Source organism: Camelus dromedarius, chromosome 7 (assembly GCF_036321535.1).
Source record: "Camelus dromedarius isolate mCamDro1 chromosome 7, mCamDro1.pat, whole genome shotgun sequence".
Classification (NCBI taxonomy): domain Eukaryota; kingdom Metazoa; phylum Chordata; class Mammalia; order Artiodactyla; family Camelidae; genus Camelus; species Camelus dromedarius.
The window spans coordinates 47410306-47430606 of NC_087442.1; the positions used below are offsets into that span (position 1 = coordinate 47410306).

Sequence of the window (20301 nt, forward strand, 5' to 3'; positions counted from 1 at the left end):
TTATCTCCTAGCAATAGCTACAGTTAGTCAGTCAACAGTTCGGAACCAACTTTCATTGAGTCTCTATTAAATGACACACTGAGCATGTCATTTACGTTCTCTGTTTTGGTCCTTACAACAGCCCATGAACTAGGCATTTACAAGTATGGAAACTGAGGCCCAGAGATATAACTGAACTCTCCTTAAGTGGTTCAATTAGATTTGAACGCTGATTGGCCTGGGTCCAAAGTCCTTTCCAACACCATTCTACCTCTTCAGAAGCAGAGAGGAAAACACACACACACACACACACACACCCCTACTTCAGTCTCATACTTCAGAAACTCTAAACTGCAAGTCAGGAGACTGTACTTTAATTTGAATTTCCCCCTAAATTCTCAGGAAAACTGAACACACGGTATCTTTCAAGTCTCAGTTAATCCATCTGACAAAGTATCAGGGATTGGATAGGAACACAGTCCCCAACTATTTCCTCCCACAACATTGTTCTCTTTACTGCTTAGAACAGCAAGGTTCCAGGGCCTGGGGCAGCAGAAGCTCCATGCAGTTTGCCTTGTCTGTGAGCAGATTTTAGGGTTTCAAATACATATCAATTGACCCCACTGTGCAATAAAAATTTTGAACTTTCTATGTGAGTCATGAGGTGAAAAACACTGAGAAACATTAGACTAGATTAGAGATTTAGGTCAATCTCAGCTGTCCACCTCCTCTTAGCAAGCGATCCAGGCCTGTCCAAAGTATCCCAACTCCCCAGCCACAGGATTGTTCCAGGAATGGAAATAAAACCAAATGGTCCATATTCACAACAGCACTATTTACAGTAGCCAAGACATGGAAGGAACCTCAATGTCCATTGACAGAAGACTGAATAAAGAAGATGTGGTGTGTATAGATATACATATATACACACAATGGACTATTACTCAGTCATAAAAAAGAATGAAATGTCATTTGCAGCAACATTGAGGGACCTAGAAATTATCATACTAAGTGAAATAAATCAAACAAATATTTCATGATATCACTTACATGTGGAATCTTAAAAAATGACACAAATGAATTTATTTACAAAACAGAAACAAACTCATATACATAAAAAGCAAACTTATGGTTACCAAAGGGAAGAGGAGGAGGGCGGTTAAATTACAGGTTTGGAATTTGCAGATACAAAATACTACACATAAAATAGATAAACAACAAGGTCCTACTGTATAGCACCAGGAACTATATTCAATAGCTTGTAATAATATATAATGAAAAAAACTCTATATATGTATAATTGAATTACTATGTTGTGTACCAGAAACTAACATACATTATAAATCAACTATATTTCAATAAAAAAATTGATCCAGAACTAAAAACTCTTTCCAGGGAAGTTCCTCTACTAGAAGGATCAACATCTACCAAAATCCACCTGACTTTCTCACCACCTCTTGTGGTGAGAGCCTGAGAATCAAGTCAAACAAATGAGCAAAATGGAGCTTTGAAATGATCATCGGAGTCCCCTGGAACAAGCTGATCCTGCAGCTTTTGCACTCTGAGACTTTCCAGTTCACATGAACTTAGACACTTCTCTTTTTCTGCTTCAGTTTGCCAGTTGCAGCTGGAAGCAGTCCAACTCTCTTAGGAAGCATTAACAACTCGATGAAGGCTAAGCCATATGAACTGATTCTGATTCTCTGACATCCGTTCTACAAAAACTCGTCAGGGGTCCAGACACACACCCTGATACAGACCCTGAACTTGGACTGAATCGTGTCCTCCTCCCACTCCAAACAAAAAAAAATTAAAAATGTGTATGTTGAAGCCCTAACCACCAATGTGACAATCTGGAGACAGAGTCTTTAGAAGGTTAATTAAGGTTAAATGAGGTCGTATGGGTGGGAGCCTTATCTGATAGGACTGTGGTTTTATAAGAAGAGAAAGAGAGAAATCTCTTCCCCTCCATCGTGTGAGGACAGAGAGAGGGAAACCATCTGCAAGACAGAAAGCAAGCTCTCACCAGAACACAACCACGCTGGCACCTGGATCAGGGCTCACAGCCTCCAAAACAGTGAGACAATCGTTTCTGAAAATAAAGCCACCTAGTCCGTGGTATCTTGTTATGGCAATTCACGCAGACTGAGACACTCTGCCCATCCCTAAATAACAACCACAAGATGATGTGCCCAGCAAGTATCTCTCAGCTCTCAAATTATGTAATATTCTCTGATATGATAAACACAAGAATTAAAAGTTCCCACAGGGTGAGGAAGCAGTCCAATTTTTTTTTAACATTTTGAAAGTTAAGTGAAGAGAAACAATTATAAATGAAATTTTTTAAGATCAACAGCAAATCAGAATTCTTTTAATACAATGCTACTATTTTTTTTAGGATTTTTTTTTCCTGCAAGATTCTCTTAACTTAGCTTTCCCAAACTCTTCCAGCAGCCAGTGTTCCTGCAGTAACCAAAGGGAAAATACAAAGAAAAGTGCTACCCATATGTGCCTTTTATGAGAAGCTGCCTTAACTCTCTTCAAAGGAAGGTAGGATATTAAACAAACAGAATCCAGTAACAACCTGTCCTTTGAATATAACTGACTTATTTCCAGAGAGCCTTTGCCACTTTGAGTAACAAGTCACCAGGCCTTTGTTACCATAAAACTCCTCTATGAAAAAAGAGGAAAAAGGTGTTCTGTAGACAAGACTTACTCCTTCTTCACTGACCTAATGAAACCAACCACATGGCAGTAATTCTTATCATTCCTATTTTTTTAAATGCTACATACCTGGTCAATGAAGAGATTACAAAACTCTTGCAATAAAACTATAACCCGAGCAGGGGTATTATAAAACTTGGAATGGCTCCAGATCAGACAGATGGTATGAAATAATGGGGCAATTAATACACGGATCTGTGGGAATTCAGTCTCCTGGAGACACTGAATGTGTCTCCTCAGGGGTCTCAGGTGAAGTTCCACATCTCGGGCTTCGAGCAGAGCTGAAAGGAAACCACCGTTAATGTGATGATACACTGTTTTGCCTCAATACACTTTACAAGTTCAGGAGAACAATGTAAAACAATATGACTGCACTTAAAAGAAAGTGTCACTTATCATGTCAATTATCCTGCAGTTGACACAGGACGGGTTAGGAAGGCTTGGCACACTGTCTGTCTGTAACAACCCTTCAGGAGAACCCGGGCACAGTTACTCACTCAGCACAAGTAAATCATGACCCAAGACTCAGGGGAAAGAACCTTTAGAGTCTAAAGAAATGTAGTGAACCCAATGGAACTTGTGGGAGTGAAACATCTCTGCGAACTTGTTGTCACTTTCCAGTTCGGATCACAAGCTTCATTATCAGAATGTTAATTCCCTCCAGGCACTTGGTCCTAGCACAGTTTAACTGTTAACTGTCTCATTCCAGGGTCCTAAGAGACTAACTCACACAATGACTGGGACACTTTCCATTATGTTATTATTCAAAATATAACTATGAAAGTTGTTAAGCATGGGTGATAAAAACATTTTGGAACTAGATAGAGGTTATCGTTGTAGGATTTTGTGACTACATTAAATGCCACTCACCTGTATACTTTAAAATGGTTATTTTTATGCTATGTATTGCCTCAATTTAAAAAACAGTTAAGCATGGTAAAAATAAGGGGTTACTTTTAAAAGACACTATATGTGAGGAAAACACTTAAATAGTCAACTATTATTAATTACTGCTTAACCTATTCCAAATTTTCTCTTGATTAAAATTGGTCCTTTTAATGTACCCTGAACAGATCCCCATCAGATTCCATTTCACTCCTGAGACTATATACCTTTGAAGAACTGAAAATAGGCTTTATTTATGAAAGTAGGAAATGAAGGAAAGTGAATTTTTATTCTCTGGTGTTAACCTAAAAGACTCCTGTTAGAAAAAAACAAAAAACCCTGCCAAACTTCTTTTTATGGCTGCCAGAGTTAGGTGTACCCCTGCCCATGTCACTCTACTCGACACGTAACCACAATCTGTCCATCGAACACTGAAGATCGGGGAAGGAAGCCAGGGTCCAGGAACTGTTTTCTTCCCCAGATGCGCTCATGTTTTGAAATTAACATTACTCAAGACACTAATTTCAAAATTAAATAAATGCAGCTTAAAGGTTAAGTGCCCTTAAAATGTGATAAGCACATCTGGTGATTTTACAGAGCCCCAAGGAGGCCTTTGGGAGGGCCTTCCACCTCTAACTGACAATGGCTTTACGCCACTTGTTCTGTTGAAAGTGTTTTTTTCTGAATCTCTGGATCATATGCTTACAAGGCTCTGAGGATCTTAGAATTCCTGTAGAAGCTTTATCCAAAGAAAATGTTAATCTTATTAGCAGAAAAAATGGGAGAAGCTCTGATTTACTAAGGGCAAACTTACTGTGAGCCTAGCACTCTGTACACTGTCTATCTTCAATTGAGTGGCTCTTAGCCAGGGGAGGTTTTGCACCCAGGGGTCATTTGGCAACGTCTCGAGACATTTTTAATTGCAGGCAGTGGGCAGAGGCTAGGGACGCTGCTAAACATCCTGCCATGCACAGGACGCTTCCCCCAACAAAGAATTCCCCTTCCCAAAATGTCAGTGGTGACAAGGTTGAGAAATCGTGCTCTAATTCCCACAACAATTCTGCAGGGACAGTGTTAATATGCCAACCTGGTCAACGAAAGCCAGAGACTCAGCAAATTAAAGATGTACTGAGTGGATCTGGGACAGAAATCCAGATCTGACAGAACCCCTCAATCCTAGCCCATGTATTCCCCCTTACCTTAAGGACTCTTTTCAAACAGAGTTCATGGAGAAAACCCTGAAGAGTTATCAAAACATTTTCAAAGTGGATTTTAAGAACTTCCTAACCTTCTACATGTTACATAGGAAATTTTTTTTAAAGTAATTATCTGATGTTAGAAACAAACCAAAACAAGATCTTTGTCCGTATTTTATCATGTCAAACTTCAGCATCATGGATCAATCCACATTTGCTTAAACATGCTTAAAGAAACACGAACAAAAATCAGGAAACTAGGGAGAGTTGTTCCCCTGGGTGATGGTGACACTGGATACTGAGAAGATAAGGAGACTTCACTTTTACAATTTCCTTTTTTACATCAAAAATACCTTCTTACAATTTCTGGTTTTTAACAAGATACATATATTACCTGTTCAAAATTCAAACAAACCTTTCTTGTTGTGTCTCATCCTCAATCTTCACCAAAACTTCAATGGTGACTCAGAGCTCTTACAAGCTAAACCAGTGGTGGATGTTAAGCACATTCAGAGATTTTACTGGTGAGTAACTAATCATAGCCCAACCATGGGTTAGAAAACCTCTAAGCTGGGCTTTCAGGGATGGCCCACTAAACACCAAAGGCTTTCCCCTCTACACCTGCATTGTCACTGCAAGTTCCATCTACAGCCTCTTTCATAGGTACTTACTTCAACCCTAAAAATAGCTGAGTATAGCTGGAGAATGACGTACAGATGGTTAAAATGGTTTTATCATTAGGAGGGCCAAGTGTAATCATTTCCTGAACATGCTAAGGGTGGAAGGTTAGAGGAGGCTGAGCAGACAGGCAGGAGTCAAGTCATGAGTGACCGCTGATGCCAGGCCAAGGAGTAAGAGTCTCACCATGTTTCACAGCCATAAAGATGTCCTTCACAGTTGGAAAATAGCTGCTTTGCTTATTTTTCAGGATCTTAACCATTTTGAGGACGATGGGAGCCCGGAGCTAAGTTGAAAAAAAAAAAATGCAAGCTACATTAATGACTAAATAAATGCATTTGGCAATGAAATATTTAAATTATATTCCACTCATGCACAATACACACAGTATTTCATGCTCAAAGACATACCTGGTTTCAAGCTGAAAATATTTAAAATAAAATTTTTCTCTTAGTGTATTTTATTTTACATTTATAGTTCTTAATTTGAATTTTCAAAGTCTGTTAATTTATATTTAAATATATATGTAAAATATTTAATTCTCCATAAAAATTTCTTGCTGTGTTTCAGAAAATCTTTAAGATACAGGTGAACATGTAAACGAGTATCTTCGTTTTTAGAACATAACATCAAGTAACTTGTAAGGAAAACACCCGCAGAGGAACCAAAGTTAGTTCTTCCAAAGTTATGTCTCTCCACTCAGTAAGACCCTACTCCTTTCCCAAATCAATTAAATCAACTAGATTAATTAAATCTTATGATCATCATGGTTTCCCTGGGGAACTACTCTCTTTCTATGCCACAAAGTGTTTCCAATTATCTCAAGTGCTGTCAAAATATTCTCAGAAGGCAAAATTACTTTTAATCCCCATTAATTTTCAGAGTGAATACCACACAGAAGTTTGGAATAAAAAAAGAGGGCAGACAATTAAGTCATTCAAAGACAGTATGTTAAACCGTTAAAGTCACTGGAAATCACTGCTCTGGAGACTACATTCTACAATTGACTTTGTAACTCTACATAGAAGCAATTTCTAGGGCTCTCTACTTACTTGATCATAAATGCATGACAGATTCTCTCTCCTCATCGTCCAGAAATCCAGTTCAGTTTGAGGATCTGAGCGAAGACAATTCAGCAAAGGCTGCACTGAATCTTGTTCTACAATTTTTTGGATTTGATGTGACCATTTAATAACCACTGATTCAATTGCATGGAGAATTGTCCGTTCATTTGACTCTACCCTGCAAACATTGAAACTATTAATAACAACTTAAAAACAAGTCATTTCATTCAAATAAGGATAGGACTTGGATTTATTAGGCATTTTATGAATCTATAAACTAGTTCTAAATATAACTACTTCAAAATCAGATCCATTATTTTCATAGCCTCAATTTGAGTTGTGATATTGTTACTCTGACATTGGCTTGTCTCTAATATTTAAAAAGCTGTGAAACAAAGAGTCATCATGTTCTCAAAACCATTGTACTAAAGAATATTGTTGACATTATGGCAATTGTTACAGCTTGCTTTTTGTACAGTCTGCTTTTGGAATTTAGATACTAACTACTATATATAAAATAGATAAACAAGAAGGTCCTACTGTATAGTACAGGGAACTATATTCAATACCTTGTAATGGCCTATAATGAAAAAATATGAAAAGGAATGTGTCTATATATGTAGAAATGAATCACTATGCTGTACACCAGAAATTAACACATAAATGTACTATATGTCAATAAATATACTTTGAAAGGAAGTCATATACATGGTATTGATGCACATTATTTTGAAAATATGCTGTAGTTATAAAAATCTTGCTGTTTTGCTAAGTTTGCTGGAGGTGTGATATCAAATCGGTACATTGGCTCTCCATTTTGATATCCTGTGTAAACCGTATCATTACGTACTTGGTCTCTGAATATTTCTGATCCAGGTCAATGTTTCCTGCAATAGTGGGAATTGGTAGAAGAGTTCTTCTCAACATTTTGCCTCTAAAAACATGCATTTTACTTCTCATGACTTCTATGTGACGTTCCATGTCTTGTGAAATAAAATAGGACCAGGATTTATGGTTGTTCTTATTGGAAAGAATGGGCACTAAAATCTAGAGAAAGAGAAACATTTAAAAAAGTAGTCAAATTAATTTACAGACAATGTGTTCCTTCAAAGATTTTCCTGTCACACAGAATCAGCAACAAAACCGCTCAATTTCATAAATATCCTCCTACAATACCAAATCTACAGACAGGACAAAGTCACTGACCCATTTAGACTTAATCAATTAGACATAAATTCTTTCAAAGTGGAAATACTATACTGCTTGTTCATTCATTTACCCATTTATCAAACATTTATGGAGTCTCCCAGTAACTCAAACGCTGCATGAAATACACAAGATCATGTCAACTAAGTAAACCCTTTTCTTAATGCAAATTGAACACATTGGAAGCCATATCAATGGAAAAAAATCTTGAATCACATGGAGGCAAGAGTAAATTAATGTTCTCCAGCCCTGGGTAACATCACAGTGGATTAAAGTTTGATAGTCAGAAAGATGTTTACTAAATCATATGGACCTTTTCCAGAACTCCTTTCACCATTAAGTGGGGAATATCAACAAAACTATGTATGTAAAAAACTCTCCAAAATTGTATGTGTTCCTATACTGCAGCATATGTTAAGTAATTAATAAGTGTTTACTGAGTTAATGAAGTTGGTCCCTCCTTGCTTTCTCACCCCTGTCCAACAGGTACCAATTTTAAACATTTTTCTCATATAAATCTGTCCAGATTATCAGTACTAACCATAAAATTTCCACTAGCTAAAAAGTGCTTAGAAAATAGTCATTCCACCTTTTTAAAGTTTATTTTGACAACACCATCTTCGAGTAAACTGAAAACAAAACTGAAAATTCACTTTTGTTTTCCAATGGGGAAAGCAGTCTTTCCAAGTTGTATTATTATTACATTTTCCTGCTTAGGACCTACTACATGTGGAGATAGAAAATGAATAAGAAATGGCTTCTGTCTTCTCTGAGCTCTGTGGGTTAGGTCCCCTGATGTCAGAAGTGCCATGAAGGCACATTTTCGGGTCATGTGGAAACACAGGAGAAACACCTGTCTCTGGCTGAAGACGTACTAGGGAAGGCTTGCCAGAAAAGCTGCTAATTAGTTTTACATCTGTAAGATGAAGGAGCAGGGCAGGCAGAAACCTGAACACTGATATGCAAAATCACTGAGGGCTCCAGAAATATGGTGCTTCTGGAAAAGTTCTAGTCTCGCCTGCCTCAAAGCAGAGCCAGCCTCCTTAACAGCGGTGGCTGTGAGAAAGACAGGGAAGGTTCTTGAACAGTTCTGGAAACCAGACTAAAGACGTTAGGCTTGTTGGGCTGAACATGCCGCCCTGACCCATGGGAAAACTGCTTTCTAGATTCAACTCCCAGTAGCAACAGTTTTTCCTAAAAGTCAGGGGCGAGGATAATTCCGGTTCTCTGACATTTCTAATTTACTGGGTACTTTTCAACTTTTCACACTTTACTATTCTGTGATGAGACCAACTTCTTTCAAAATTAAATATTTGTGTCACAAGCTGTAGATGAAAATGTCAGGAAATGCTGAGCCACGTGCTTTGTAGAGCAATTAGGCAAACAACTAGGGTATCTCTACAGACGTCATTTAGAGCAAACAGACCTCGGATGTGCTTTTTAATGACAATACATCTTGTTATCAACAAGCTCTATGCTAGCTGGAATTTTTTTGTTTGTTTGTTTAAATACATAAGAAATAGAAAATATAAGAAAAATCCCCAAACTTTCTCTGAACCAAAATAATTTGGACATGTTTACTGAGGAGATATACAACCACCCATAAGAGCTGTGGTGCCTTTACTATGGTTTCCTCTACTTACCTCCTATTATCCATTTTTAAAAACTAGGGTGTTACTTTTTACAGCTGTTCTTCAATCAGTGGAGACTATTACCTGGGAGACACTTTCAAAATACAGGAACCTGGGCCCCTGCCAGACTTCTTGAATCAGAATATCCAAGAATGGGGCCCAGACACTGACTACAAAAACCAAATCATACTTTCACTCTGGCCTGATAAGCATTTACAATTATTGTTTGTTTCAAGGTGTGGGTCAACCTAATACTAAAAGAAGTAACTACATGATATTTTAAATGCTTTGGGCAAGTATAATTAAATATAGTATATTACAAATAACAACGCATGGGGACACAGAATAATGGTGAGCAGTAGACCGGGAGTAAAATTTTGGACACGTTAGATTTTGGATGTCCATTACACAACAAGTGCCATGGCCAGAATGGAGGTGGAGGCCTAAGCTTGGAGTCCAGGAGGGAGATGGAGGCTGGAGAGAGAAGTCTGGCAGGCCCCAGCACATCAGCCTAAATCACTGTTAATCAGCGTATATCTGAATCAAACTCCAAAGATTGAACAACACTGAATATAAGTGAGAGTATATTAGATTATTTAAATGAGAAAGAAAGAAACATGAAGTCATAAATGACCTTCTTCATCTTCTGTTTAAACACTTTGGTCCATCCTTTTCTTATTCTATCCCATCTAAAAACTGTAACGTTGGATGAGGGGAGAGTATAGCTCAGCTTAGTACACATGAGGTCCTGGGTTCTATCCCCAGCACCTCCATTGAAAAATAAATAAGTGAACCTAATTACCTACCCCTCTAAAAAAACTTAGCAAAAAGCTAAACTAAATAAAAATTATAAAAAATAAAAACTGTAACACCAGAAAATGTCCTCAATAATTTTCAATCCAATCACTACCTCAGTAACACAGTCCCTCCTTTGCTCCTGGAGTCACCAATTCACCAATTCTTGCATTAAATGTTCTTCTTAGTGTACAAAGCACCCAGAAAGGTAGACACTGATTAGCCTGGAATGCAAGTCATAGATGATCATCTGACTTTAAAACGTTCCAATGAAGTCAGCCCTGAGAAAAATCTTCATAGAACATACATCACCATTACTATCTTCCAATAAATACATGGCTTTGGGTTTGACAACTGGCTTTGGTGGCAACCATCTGAATGAAAAAGTGACAAGAGTATTTTCTAATCAGCCTCTCCAGCCCTGTTCCTCAGCACCGTCTAGCTCTCCTTCCCCATGCTAGCTACACTCATCTACTCCATTTCTAAAAATGCTATCTGCACTTCCTCACCTCTGTGTCTTTGCAGGGCTTCTCTCTTCCTCCATCTCATTATCACTCCTTGTCCTTTAACACTATGGGGACCAAATTATTTAACATACAACTGTGGATGCTTTTCAGAGTAAAAATGAGCAATAAAAATGATTAGCAGATGTTAACTGATCTGTAACATGTGGAAACTGGAGCTGCCCCAAGCAAACCAAGACCTCTCTGATGAGCCTATTCAAGACTCCCCTCCTTCCCTGCCAACCCTCTAGAGGCCACAGCATGCTGCTACCAGGCTATCACAGCATCCTGCTGAGACCACTGCAGTAGCCCTGCGCACCGTGTCCTAACACTGCTGGCTTAGCTGTCTGCCTCTCTAATTAGATTGCATCCTTTCTGAGGGCAGAAATGTCATCACTAATTGTCAAGTGTGTCCAGTCACTGGCACCAAGTAGGTATTCAATAAATATTAATAAAATGAACAAACGCAACTGTGGGCTTGTTAGCATACAATTTCCAAACTGCCCTTTCTACATCAATGTCAAATAATTCAGATGGAGGTAGCAGAGATCATACACCAAACGCTTTTTCTCTAAAGAAGTATCTTGTAGCTTCAGTGTTCTGTCTTTGATGTGAACAGAATTATCAACTAGCCCTTATTTAACCTTCATTAACAAGGACTTTGAGTTCCTACCATGTGTCAGCCAGTGTCGTGGGTGTTTGGGACTCATAAGAGAGCAAAACAAAGATTAAGAGCCGGCACTAGGGTAAGGCCAGTGAGGCACTCACTTTGAGAACAAAATATAAGTAGACACCAAAAAAAAAAAAAAAAAAAACCCCTCAATAATTAAGATGAGTAAGATTTTAAAATATTTTAAAATAAGAATAAACCCCCAAATTTCATGATGAACAAAATATCAACATTTTTTAATAAAGACAGGATCAGTATTACTCTTTGCCTCAGGCTCCAACATGACTTGGCACGGCACTGTTAGTGATCTTTTTATTTGAAGTGTTGATTTTTCGCATTAACTTCTATTTTTTAAATACTGCATTAATACATTACTCATCTTGACGACCAGGTTATTTTTGTTTCTCCCCCCCTCCCCATGTAAGTTTTGTTCTGGAAGTGGGCGCCTCACTTGTCTGACCCTAAGTCCCTGCCCTTCAAAGATCCCTGCTATCCTGGAGGGTGTCTTCCCTAAGAAGAGATATTTGAGAAAAATCGCTTCAAGGACATGAAGGAGTTGGCTGAGCGGATTCTGGGGAAGACGAAGAAACAGCAAGAGTAAAGGCCCTGGGGTTAACAGTGTGCCTGAGACAATTAAGGAACACGCGAGAAGACATGATTTGGCAAGTGAGATGAGTTTAGAGAGGTCATGGGGAGGACAGAGCAGCGAGTCTGCATCACTGCTGCCATCCTTTAACGAGCGGAAGAATCACCGGTGCTTCCTGGGCCTGACTCTGCAGCTCTGGGGCAGGGCCTGAGGTTCCATCGTTCGAGCAGGTTTCCAGCTGATGCGGGTACTACTGACCCACAAGGGCAACAACACAAAGTCTAAACTGCTGTAAGCTGTTGTGCTCTTATTCTGAGTAAAAGGGGAATGAGTGCAGGGTCTGGGCAGAAAGCAGTATCTTTTTTTCCTCATGTTTCAACAAGGATTGCTCTAACTGCTGTGTTGGGAAGAGGTTCTAAATGGGAGCCCCACAGAGGCATGGAGAACAATTAATGCCTAACGCAGGTGAGAGAATGGTGAACTGGACCGGGGTGGCAGCAACATAGGGGAGACAGGAACTGATTCTGGCTAGGTTTGCAGGTGGAACTTGCATGATGTCCTCACAGAATGGATATAAAGTCTGAGACAAAGAAAAAAGTCTGGACTGACTTAGAGGTATTTTCATGCCATCTTCAGGCTACTCCAAGTTCCTACCTTAAGTACTGGCCTTGGCAAGACAGCCCTGACTACTGAGATCTGCTTCACTAATACTAACCCAGCATCTCCCAAAGTTTGGGGCATATTAGAATCACCTGGGGATCTTTAACTACTGCAGACTGGTGCCAGTCCTCAACATGATTTAATTGGTATGAGGTGTGACCTGGGCAGAGACCTATTAGTTCCCCAGGTGATTCTAATGTTCAGCAAAGTTTGAGAACCCCTGCTTTGGTTCTCTGAAACCTAGTCATTTGGAACTTTGTTCCTCAAAGCTTGTCTGTGAAAAAATAGCGTCCATACCAGGCTAGAAATGCAGAATATGGGTCCCACCCCAGACCTACTTCATCAGTCTGCTTTAACAAGATCCCCAAGTGGTTCTGATGCACATTAGTGTGCCAGCAACATGAATATTTAGAGACTGTTTCTTTAAGGGGAGAGAAAGGAATTTTAAGACAAATACTTCTAACACTATTTCCATTATGTTCTCCCATTATCTGACATGAGTGCACTTCGAAACTAACAGGAATCTGAAAAACTAATAATACCTCTTTCTAAAGTGTCAATTTATCTCTAATCAACATGAAGCTTAACACCTATAGCTAAGTACAAGAGCCTATTCAAGTCAAGCTGCTTTTTAATTTACTTGCATTATTTAGAAAGAAAGAGGAAAAGGATGGTCTTACAAATTACTACCTGTTGAATGTTAGCATCACTATCAGCTCATGTCTGGAACAGTCTAGATGCTATCATTTTCCATCCACCTGGCTAATGAGATCACTGGCCTCTACATTTTTTTTAATAGGCAGAGCTGTCCTGATTAACTCCAAGTGTCATAAATGAAAGACTGAAATATTAAGGATAGACCAGTACCTCATCTAGGAAAGCAGCTACATGTCCAAGAGATGAGGCAGGTAACTCTCCAAATAAAACTGTTTGAGGGAACTCATTTACTCCAATGCTTTCAGTAATCTTCTTGGCAATATAAACAATTTTGTGTTTTGCATCTCTTGGAATCTGAAATAAGAGCAATATAATTAAAGTCCATTATATAGCTTCCATGTTAACAAGCAGGATTTGCTGTAGCTTTTAGCTGGATTGCTAGCAGAAGAAATAAAACTTGGCATCTTGCCTACCTTTATAAATAAGATTGTTCCACTACTCTTCTGTAAAGAGTATACAGTTTTCTTTGTTCTTTTATAATGCTAATTTCACAGTATTAATGGTGTGGAACATCATCTTTCAAAAGCATGTCAGTTATACCAGATCATCATATACCACAAAATCTCATAATTAGAAACAAATACAAGGGGAAATTAGAATGTTTCCGTCTTAGCAAAGGTTATTCTTTTGTATAACTCTTCTTGTCTAGAAATAAGCCCAACTGCAATAAAGACTAGGCATTTGAATTGCATTTCCATCCTCCAAGCATATAAGTGTTTAATCAAGGTATTCTAACATTTCTACAACTATCGAGTCATTTCTTCAGGTATCATGACTATTTAACAGTATACTAAAGTTTTCTGTCTCCTTGTCCACTATGACAAACTTTTAAAAATTATATTAGGAGAGTAGCAAAACAAAAAAATTCACAACTCACAAAAGGCAAACTCCTGTTATTCCCATTCTTCTCTGGGATCTTCCTTCCCCGCATTATAATGACCACTTTTAGTGAAGATACATTACACTGAGGCCTTAAAGACTGTGAAGCTTGCTCCAAACTCAATAAACTACAAGTACAAATGCTGTGCTTGCAGGTGTTAACCTTGTACTCATTAAGCTTCAAGTGGCCCAGCAGTCTAAATTGAAGAGGACTTTTTTTTTAAGAGAAAAGGGAGAGAGAGGGAGGGGACAGGGAGGGGAGAGGGAGGGAGGGGAGAGGGAGGGAGGGAGGGGAGAGGGAGGGAGGGAGGGGAGAGGGAGGGGGAGGGGAGAGGGAGGGGAGAGAGGGGGAAGAAGGGGGGGAGGGGAGAGAGGAGGGTAGAGAAAGGGGGGGAAGAAGGGAGAGAGAAGGAGGGAAAGAGACAGGGAGGGAGGAAGGGAGAGAAGGAGGGATGGGAGGAAGGAAGAAAAAGGACTGCCTCTCTAGAGTCTGGTAAGCACCATGTGAGCGCAGATTGCCGGGTCATCTTTTTTTTTTTTAAGGACTAAGTAGTATTCCCTGGGATGAAGGGTTGACAGACAGACTGAGCCACGACGAGTTATTTGGGCTTTGCCAAACATGATATTTGGCTCCAGAGTGACCCAAGAGCGACTTAGGAAAGTTATCTGGCACAGAGAACCCACACTCACCTTGCGCCTAACGTCCAAACAGCTAAAGGACGCGCAGCTTTCCCTGCTTCACCCGAGTGGAGCAGGCTCAAGGCTGACCTACTAGAAAACTAACCAACAGCCCCTTAACAGCAGAGCGGGCGCACGTGGGGGACTCTGCGGACTCCCGGGCAGGAACTTGATTGAAGTGTCTTAAAGCGCCCGAATGCGTGCCCCGCGGGAACCCAAGGAGGTGCGACTGGCCCGTCCCGCCCGGGTGTCCATCCCGCGGGGCGCGCGATGAGGCGCGGCAGGGCCCCCTCGCCCCTTACCTGCTGGGAGGCCGCGAGCCGCCCCGCGCCGGCGACGCTGAACACAAGGCAGGCAGGGCTGGGGCTCTCCAGAAACTCCCTCAGGACTTGCCGGCCGCCCTCGCTTTCCAGATACTGGCTCCATTTCTCCTCCCGGAGTCCCAGCATCTGCTCCACACGGCCGCCGACGAAGCGCACCCGCGTATCCTGGGCAAAAGTCCGAGCTCTCCTGGCCGCCGCCACCGCCTCCTCCTCCTCCTCCTCCTCTTCGTCCTCTCCCTCCAGCTCCACCATGCCCGCCGCCTCGAGGCCGGCCTCTGGGGTTAGACGAAGGTTCGGGGCTTCCCGGAGGCCTGGGGCCTCGCGAGCGGTCACCGGGGCCGCCATGGGGCACGTCGGAGGAGACGCGGGCTCGGGCCGGCTACTCGCGCGCTCTCCCGCCCAGCCCCGCGCGGGCGAGGCTGCCCTCCGCACGCACGCCGGGGGGAGGAGCCCACCTCCTCCCGCAATCACCGTGAGCGCGGTCGCTCGTCTCCCACCTGTTACCACTTGGCTGCCGGAGTCCGTGCGCCGTGCGCCGTGCGAGCTCAGCTGGCGAGGGCGCTGGCGGGGGTTGAGCGGCGCGTCCCGTTTCCCGGGGAACGGTGTCCCCGCCTCGGCCCGCTGGGGGCGGAGTGAGCGCTGAGGGGAGCGGCCTTCGGGCTCTGGACCCCGAACCAAGTGGGGCGGGCCCTCAGCCTGTGTGAGTCGCTCGCTGGCCCCCTCCGCTGCCCCTCGGCTCTCTGGAGCGATGGACATCTCTGTGGGGCTCCCGGGGAGGGAGTATGTGGTTTGAGCAGTGCTGTCTTGTGCCAAGCTCCACACTAAATCCTTCAGCTTGTTTATTTCCTTTAATCTCCAGAAAGGCAGGGCTCCAGCTGGTCAGTTTATTTTATAAGCAAGGAAACTAAGTCACAAAGCGGCTAAGCAACAAGGAGATGGTGGAATCGGCATTCAGGACCCCGCGCCGAGGGCTTTATTCACCTTGCCCATAGTTGTCCAAATGTTTCCAGGAAAGAACCAACTCTGCAATTCAACTTTCCTAGTTGTGTGAAACCAAGATCTGAGTATTTGAAATCCTGATTCCGAATCTCATCTGCCACTTGCTTGAATTTAATACACCCAATGAAAGAATGCATAACGCTCTTTGTAAACGCCAAACTGCTCTAAAAATATGTAGAATTATTATTCAGTCCAGGAATAAAAGAGCTAGGGAGGAAAGTTCCAGTTTAACAACAGTCTCTATGATACTGAAATGGGATTTCAGTGTGGTCTATTAATGACATTTGTTGAGACTCAAGGCAATTCTGTTGACTGAAATTTGAGGGGACAGTCTTCGAACTAAAATTTTTAGTCCTTTCCCTTTGTAAACTGTTAATTTCAAAATAAAAACTTCAAACCCCGTGTCCCTCATAAGAACTACGAAGGAGTGTTGCCCTCAATAAGCCATTATAATAACTGATTATTGATAAATAGGTTGTTTCCAGAAAGATGTGGAGCCTCAATAATTTTTCTTTTCAGGATGTTGTGTCTGATAACCACCTGTTTTTCTAGTTATAGGATCAGAATTTTGAATGACCACAGGCATTTGGAAAGATGACTTCAGGCTGTCAAGGCTGCTCTGCATGGTCCAGGGCAGTTTTGGGGGCTCCCAGTGGCTACTAAACCAGCCTAGATATCACCGCAAGCACCTTAACAATGCTTCTTTCTTAGTCTCTCCTCTCACCCCTATATTTGACCTTTGCATCCACTACCTCAGAGAAACAGGAATTCTGTAAATAAGTGGAATTAAATTAAAAGGGAAAACCATTTTCAAATTCAGCAGAAAAAATTAAATCATACTGCTAATATTAAAGTACAATTTTTAAAAAGTTATATATGTAACTCAAAATGTAGAATGAAGACATGCCAAGATTTATTCAACTCATTAATGAGGAAATCAACAAAATGAAGATGATTTCAGAAGAATTAGAGAAAGATTGACAGGCAGAGGAGAAAGACTAGAAATAAAGTTGCTAGGTTAGATACAACATTCCTTAATGTCCTATAGGGCAATACAATCTTGACTTTTGTTCTGGGGTCTTAAAAAAGAAACTTCTGTGTTTTAGAAATAATTTACATGTGTAAGAAACAAAAACCTGCAGTTAAACAAGTAATAGTGGCATATAATAAGAACATTTATCATCTCACCCAAGAAGTCTGGTTGTAGAGGAGTCGTGGGTCGATTACCACAATGACTCTGGGGTTAGGCTGTTGTTCATCTTTCTTTCCTGTGATCTCCAATGGGTCAGTGATTTTCCTACCACTGATGCTAACTGGCAACCATGCTTTCTAGCATTCCATGTAGGTGACAATGTCCAGAGGCAAGAAGACAGAGCATCTTCATTTTTGAGTAAAGAAAACTTGCCAAAGCCCTCCAGAAGATTTTCCCTTTCATCTAATTGGCCAGTATTACATCTCATGCATGTGTCTAAACCTTGCATTCATCAAGGGAAATTAGATCAATATCCATTCCCAGCCTCCTCTTAAGAGTATGTCCACTAGGAGGAGCCTGAGCAAAATCTGGGTTCTGCTAGTGAAGAAAAGGGGAACAAAAGTCCATTTGTTAGTCAATCAAGAGGGATATGAATGTGTGTTTTTTTCTCAGATGCCCCATATACATATAATATCATGGGAAGTATCACTTTACACTAACACAATTTCCGAAAATTATGAAGACTTTTTTTTTTTTTAAAGTGTGGCTAAACATTAAAAGAACTTTATTCTTGAAGAAGCCCTTGACTAAGGTCAACTTGAGATTTTGGAAGAAGAAAAAACGGTAAAACTGAGAAAACTGTGTGGTTTGAGGAATTTTACTATCTGGATTTTCAGAGATATCAAGACAGAAACAAGTGGGTGAAGGACAAACATACTGGGGAGCTGCTGTTGCCAACAGGTATGTGCCATGTAAAGGGTGGGGACAGAAAAGGGTTACAAATACCAAGTGAGGAGACATGCAGATCACAGGCAGAAATGGCAATTCAGGAGGTCAAACCCATTCAAAGTGGATACAAAACAACAGTCAAATTATAGTTTCTTAGCACTGCTGGTTTTAATAAAAACACCTACAGCCTCTTTGCAGAGTAGACGCATTAATTTAGGAGTTAAAGAGGGTTTGCAGGAAAGAATAATTGTGTAACATTTAGGAAGAAAATTCTGAGGTGCACTGGAAATGGCTGACAGAAGCAAGCAAGCAACCAGCTACCACAAGACTCAGGAGAGGAAATCCTCACCAGCCCTCAATCTAATCTCTTCCTAGACCTATATAGATTGCACTCTACCTTGCATTACAGGCATTGGGCTGCTTTTTTATTTTTCCTTATTAGTAACTAAGCCCTTTGAAGGCAGACACTATCAGGGACTATGCCATTTATTTCTTCAGTTATTCAGTTATTTTTATCCCATGCAGCATCTGGCATAGACCCTCTAGCAATACTACAGTTCAAATATTTGTTGAATTGAAATAAGCACTCAAAAAAAAAAAAAAATTCCAGAAAGGGGAGGACTTCTGTGACCCAAGACATTTGAGTCAGGAAAAGAGTTAAAACTTCTGACGGGAGAGGGGAAAAAGAAATCTGTAAAAAGAGATTAATTCAACTACAGGTGATCAGAACAGGAAAGAAGTTTTATGTTAGGAGTGCTAGTTGGAGATGCAGAAGATTTAGAGGTTAAATACATTCAACACAAGAATATGAAAGGGAGTTAAGTTGTACGGGTATAAGCACAATCATTTCTGAGTATCTCCTAAATTGTAATAAAACACATTATTATTTCTATTCCTGTTTGTTAAAGCTTTCCTGGAAATCAGAAGCAAGGAAAAAGCTCAAGTGCCCAGAGTTGAGCCCAGGTGGGAATTCAGTGAGGATTAGTGATCCCTCCCAGTGTGGAGGCAGCATGCAAATGTGTAATTAAGTCTTACATTTGTCTGCTGCTCAACAGTTTACAAAGGCCTTGCACAGGTGATACCTTATTTAGTGAAGAGAGATTTGAGGAGGAAGGCAGTGTGCTTGTATCAGGTAAGTCTCCTTTTTCTTTTATATTAACACTGCCGATATATCCGTTGTAACACTGCTGAATGTTCTTCCTAAACCAGTTGGCATTGTTTGCATTCCTGCTTTTCTCCCTAAATATATGTTTATATTCCTATTATGCTGGTAGTGAATTATTCCAGTATATAGAGTATCACATGCACCCGTAATATTCCCTAATCTTCAAGGATTAGCATGCCTTAATGTAATGCCCAAATTCCACCAGCACCAAGAAGCCCCACCGCTTCCCCAGCAATTCCAGCCCTTTAAAAAGACAGCACTCTTTGTGACACACAAGGTTGTGAAGCTAGGTTGCTTGGGCTGGGAAAGGTTAGAATAAGCATTCTTTCAGTGCACACCAAGAGTTCTTCACTCCCCAAACTCTTCACTCCCTGTGTAAACAGAGGATGCAAATACAGCAACGCCCTGTGAACTCAAGTAGTTTGGTTCTGAAATGGTCAACAAAACCACAACTGGCAAGATCAAGGTCTTAGGGCAGAGACAGGATTGATGGAAGCAGAAAGGAAATGAACATACCTGATAGTGATTTCATTATTCTATGATGCATCTTTTTTCACATTTTAACATCTCTGCAATTGGGGTCTGTCTTACATTTGTGATCAGCCAAGAGGTATGTCTGCCATTGTTATTATTGCCCATTCATCTGCAACAAGATTTGCAAAATGTAATATCAGCATAGAAGAAATGCCTGGAAATAACAGTGGAGCATTCTTTTACAAAATGCTGCATTATATTTACTCTTAATGGCACAAATGATATTGGTTGGAAACTGATGGCTCCTGGTATGTTAATTATCTGTTGCTGCCTAACAAACTACCCCCAAATACAGTAGCTCGGAGCAAACATTAGCTTACAGTTTCCATTGGTTAAGGATCTGGGAGGAGCTTAGCTGGTGTTCTGGCTCAGTCTCTTGAGAGGTTGTAGTTAAGATGGTGGCTGGAGCTGCACTCCTCTGAATGCTTTACTGGGCTGGACGATCCCCATCAAGCTCACTTAGGTGACCACTTTCCAGAGGTCTTAGTTCCTTTCCACATGAGCCTCT

At 40.8% G+C, this 20301-nt stretch overlaps 1 protein-coding gene across 1 annotated transcript in view; it reads right to left on the minus strand.

Annotated features, from left to right (window-relative positions):
- DNAH11 (dynein axonemal heavy chain 11) overlaps positions 1-15645 on the minus strand; it is a 280424-nt gene extending 264779 nt beyond the window's left edge. The window contains exons 1-6 of the mRNA XM_031455028.2: positions 15154-15645; positions 13445-13588; positions 7377-7573; positions 6515-6704; positions 5649-5748; positions 2773-2984 (exon numbers count right to left, since the gene is read on the minus strand). Of these exons, the coding sequence (XP_031310888.2) occupies positions 2773-2984; positions 5649-5748; positions 6515-6704; positions 7377-7573; positions 13445-13588; positions 15154-15519 (1209 nt within the window). The 5' untranslated portion in view covers positions 15520-15645. The remainder of the gene's footprint in view (positions 1-2772; positions 2985-5648; positions 5749-6514; positions 6705-7376; positions 7574-13444; positions 13589-15153) is intronic.
- Positions 15646-20301: the final 4656 nt, after the last annotated feature.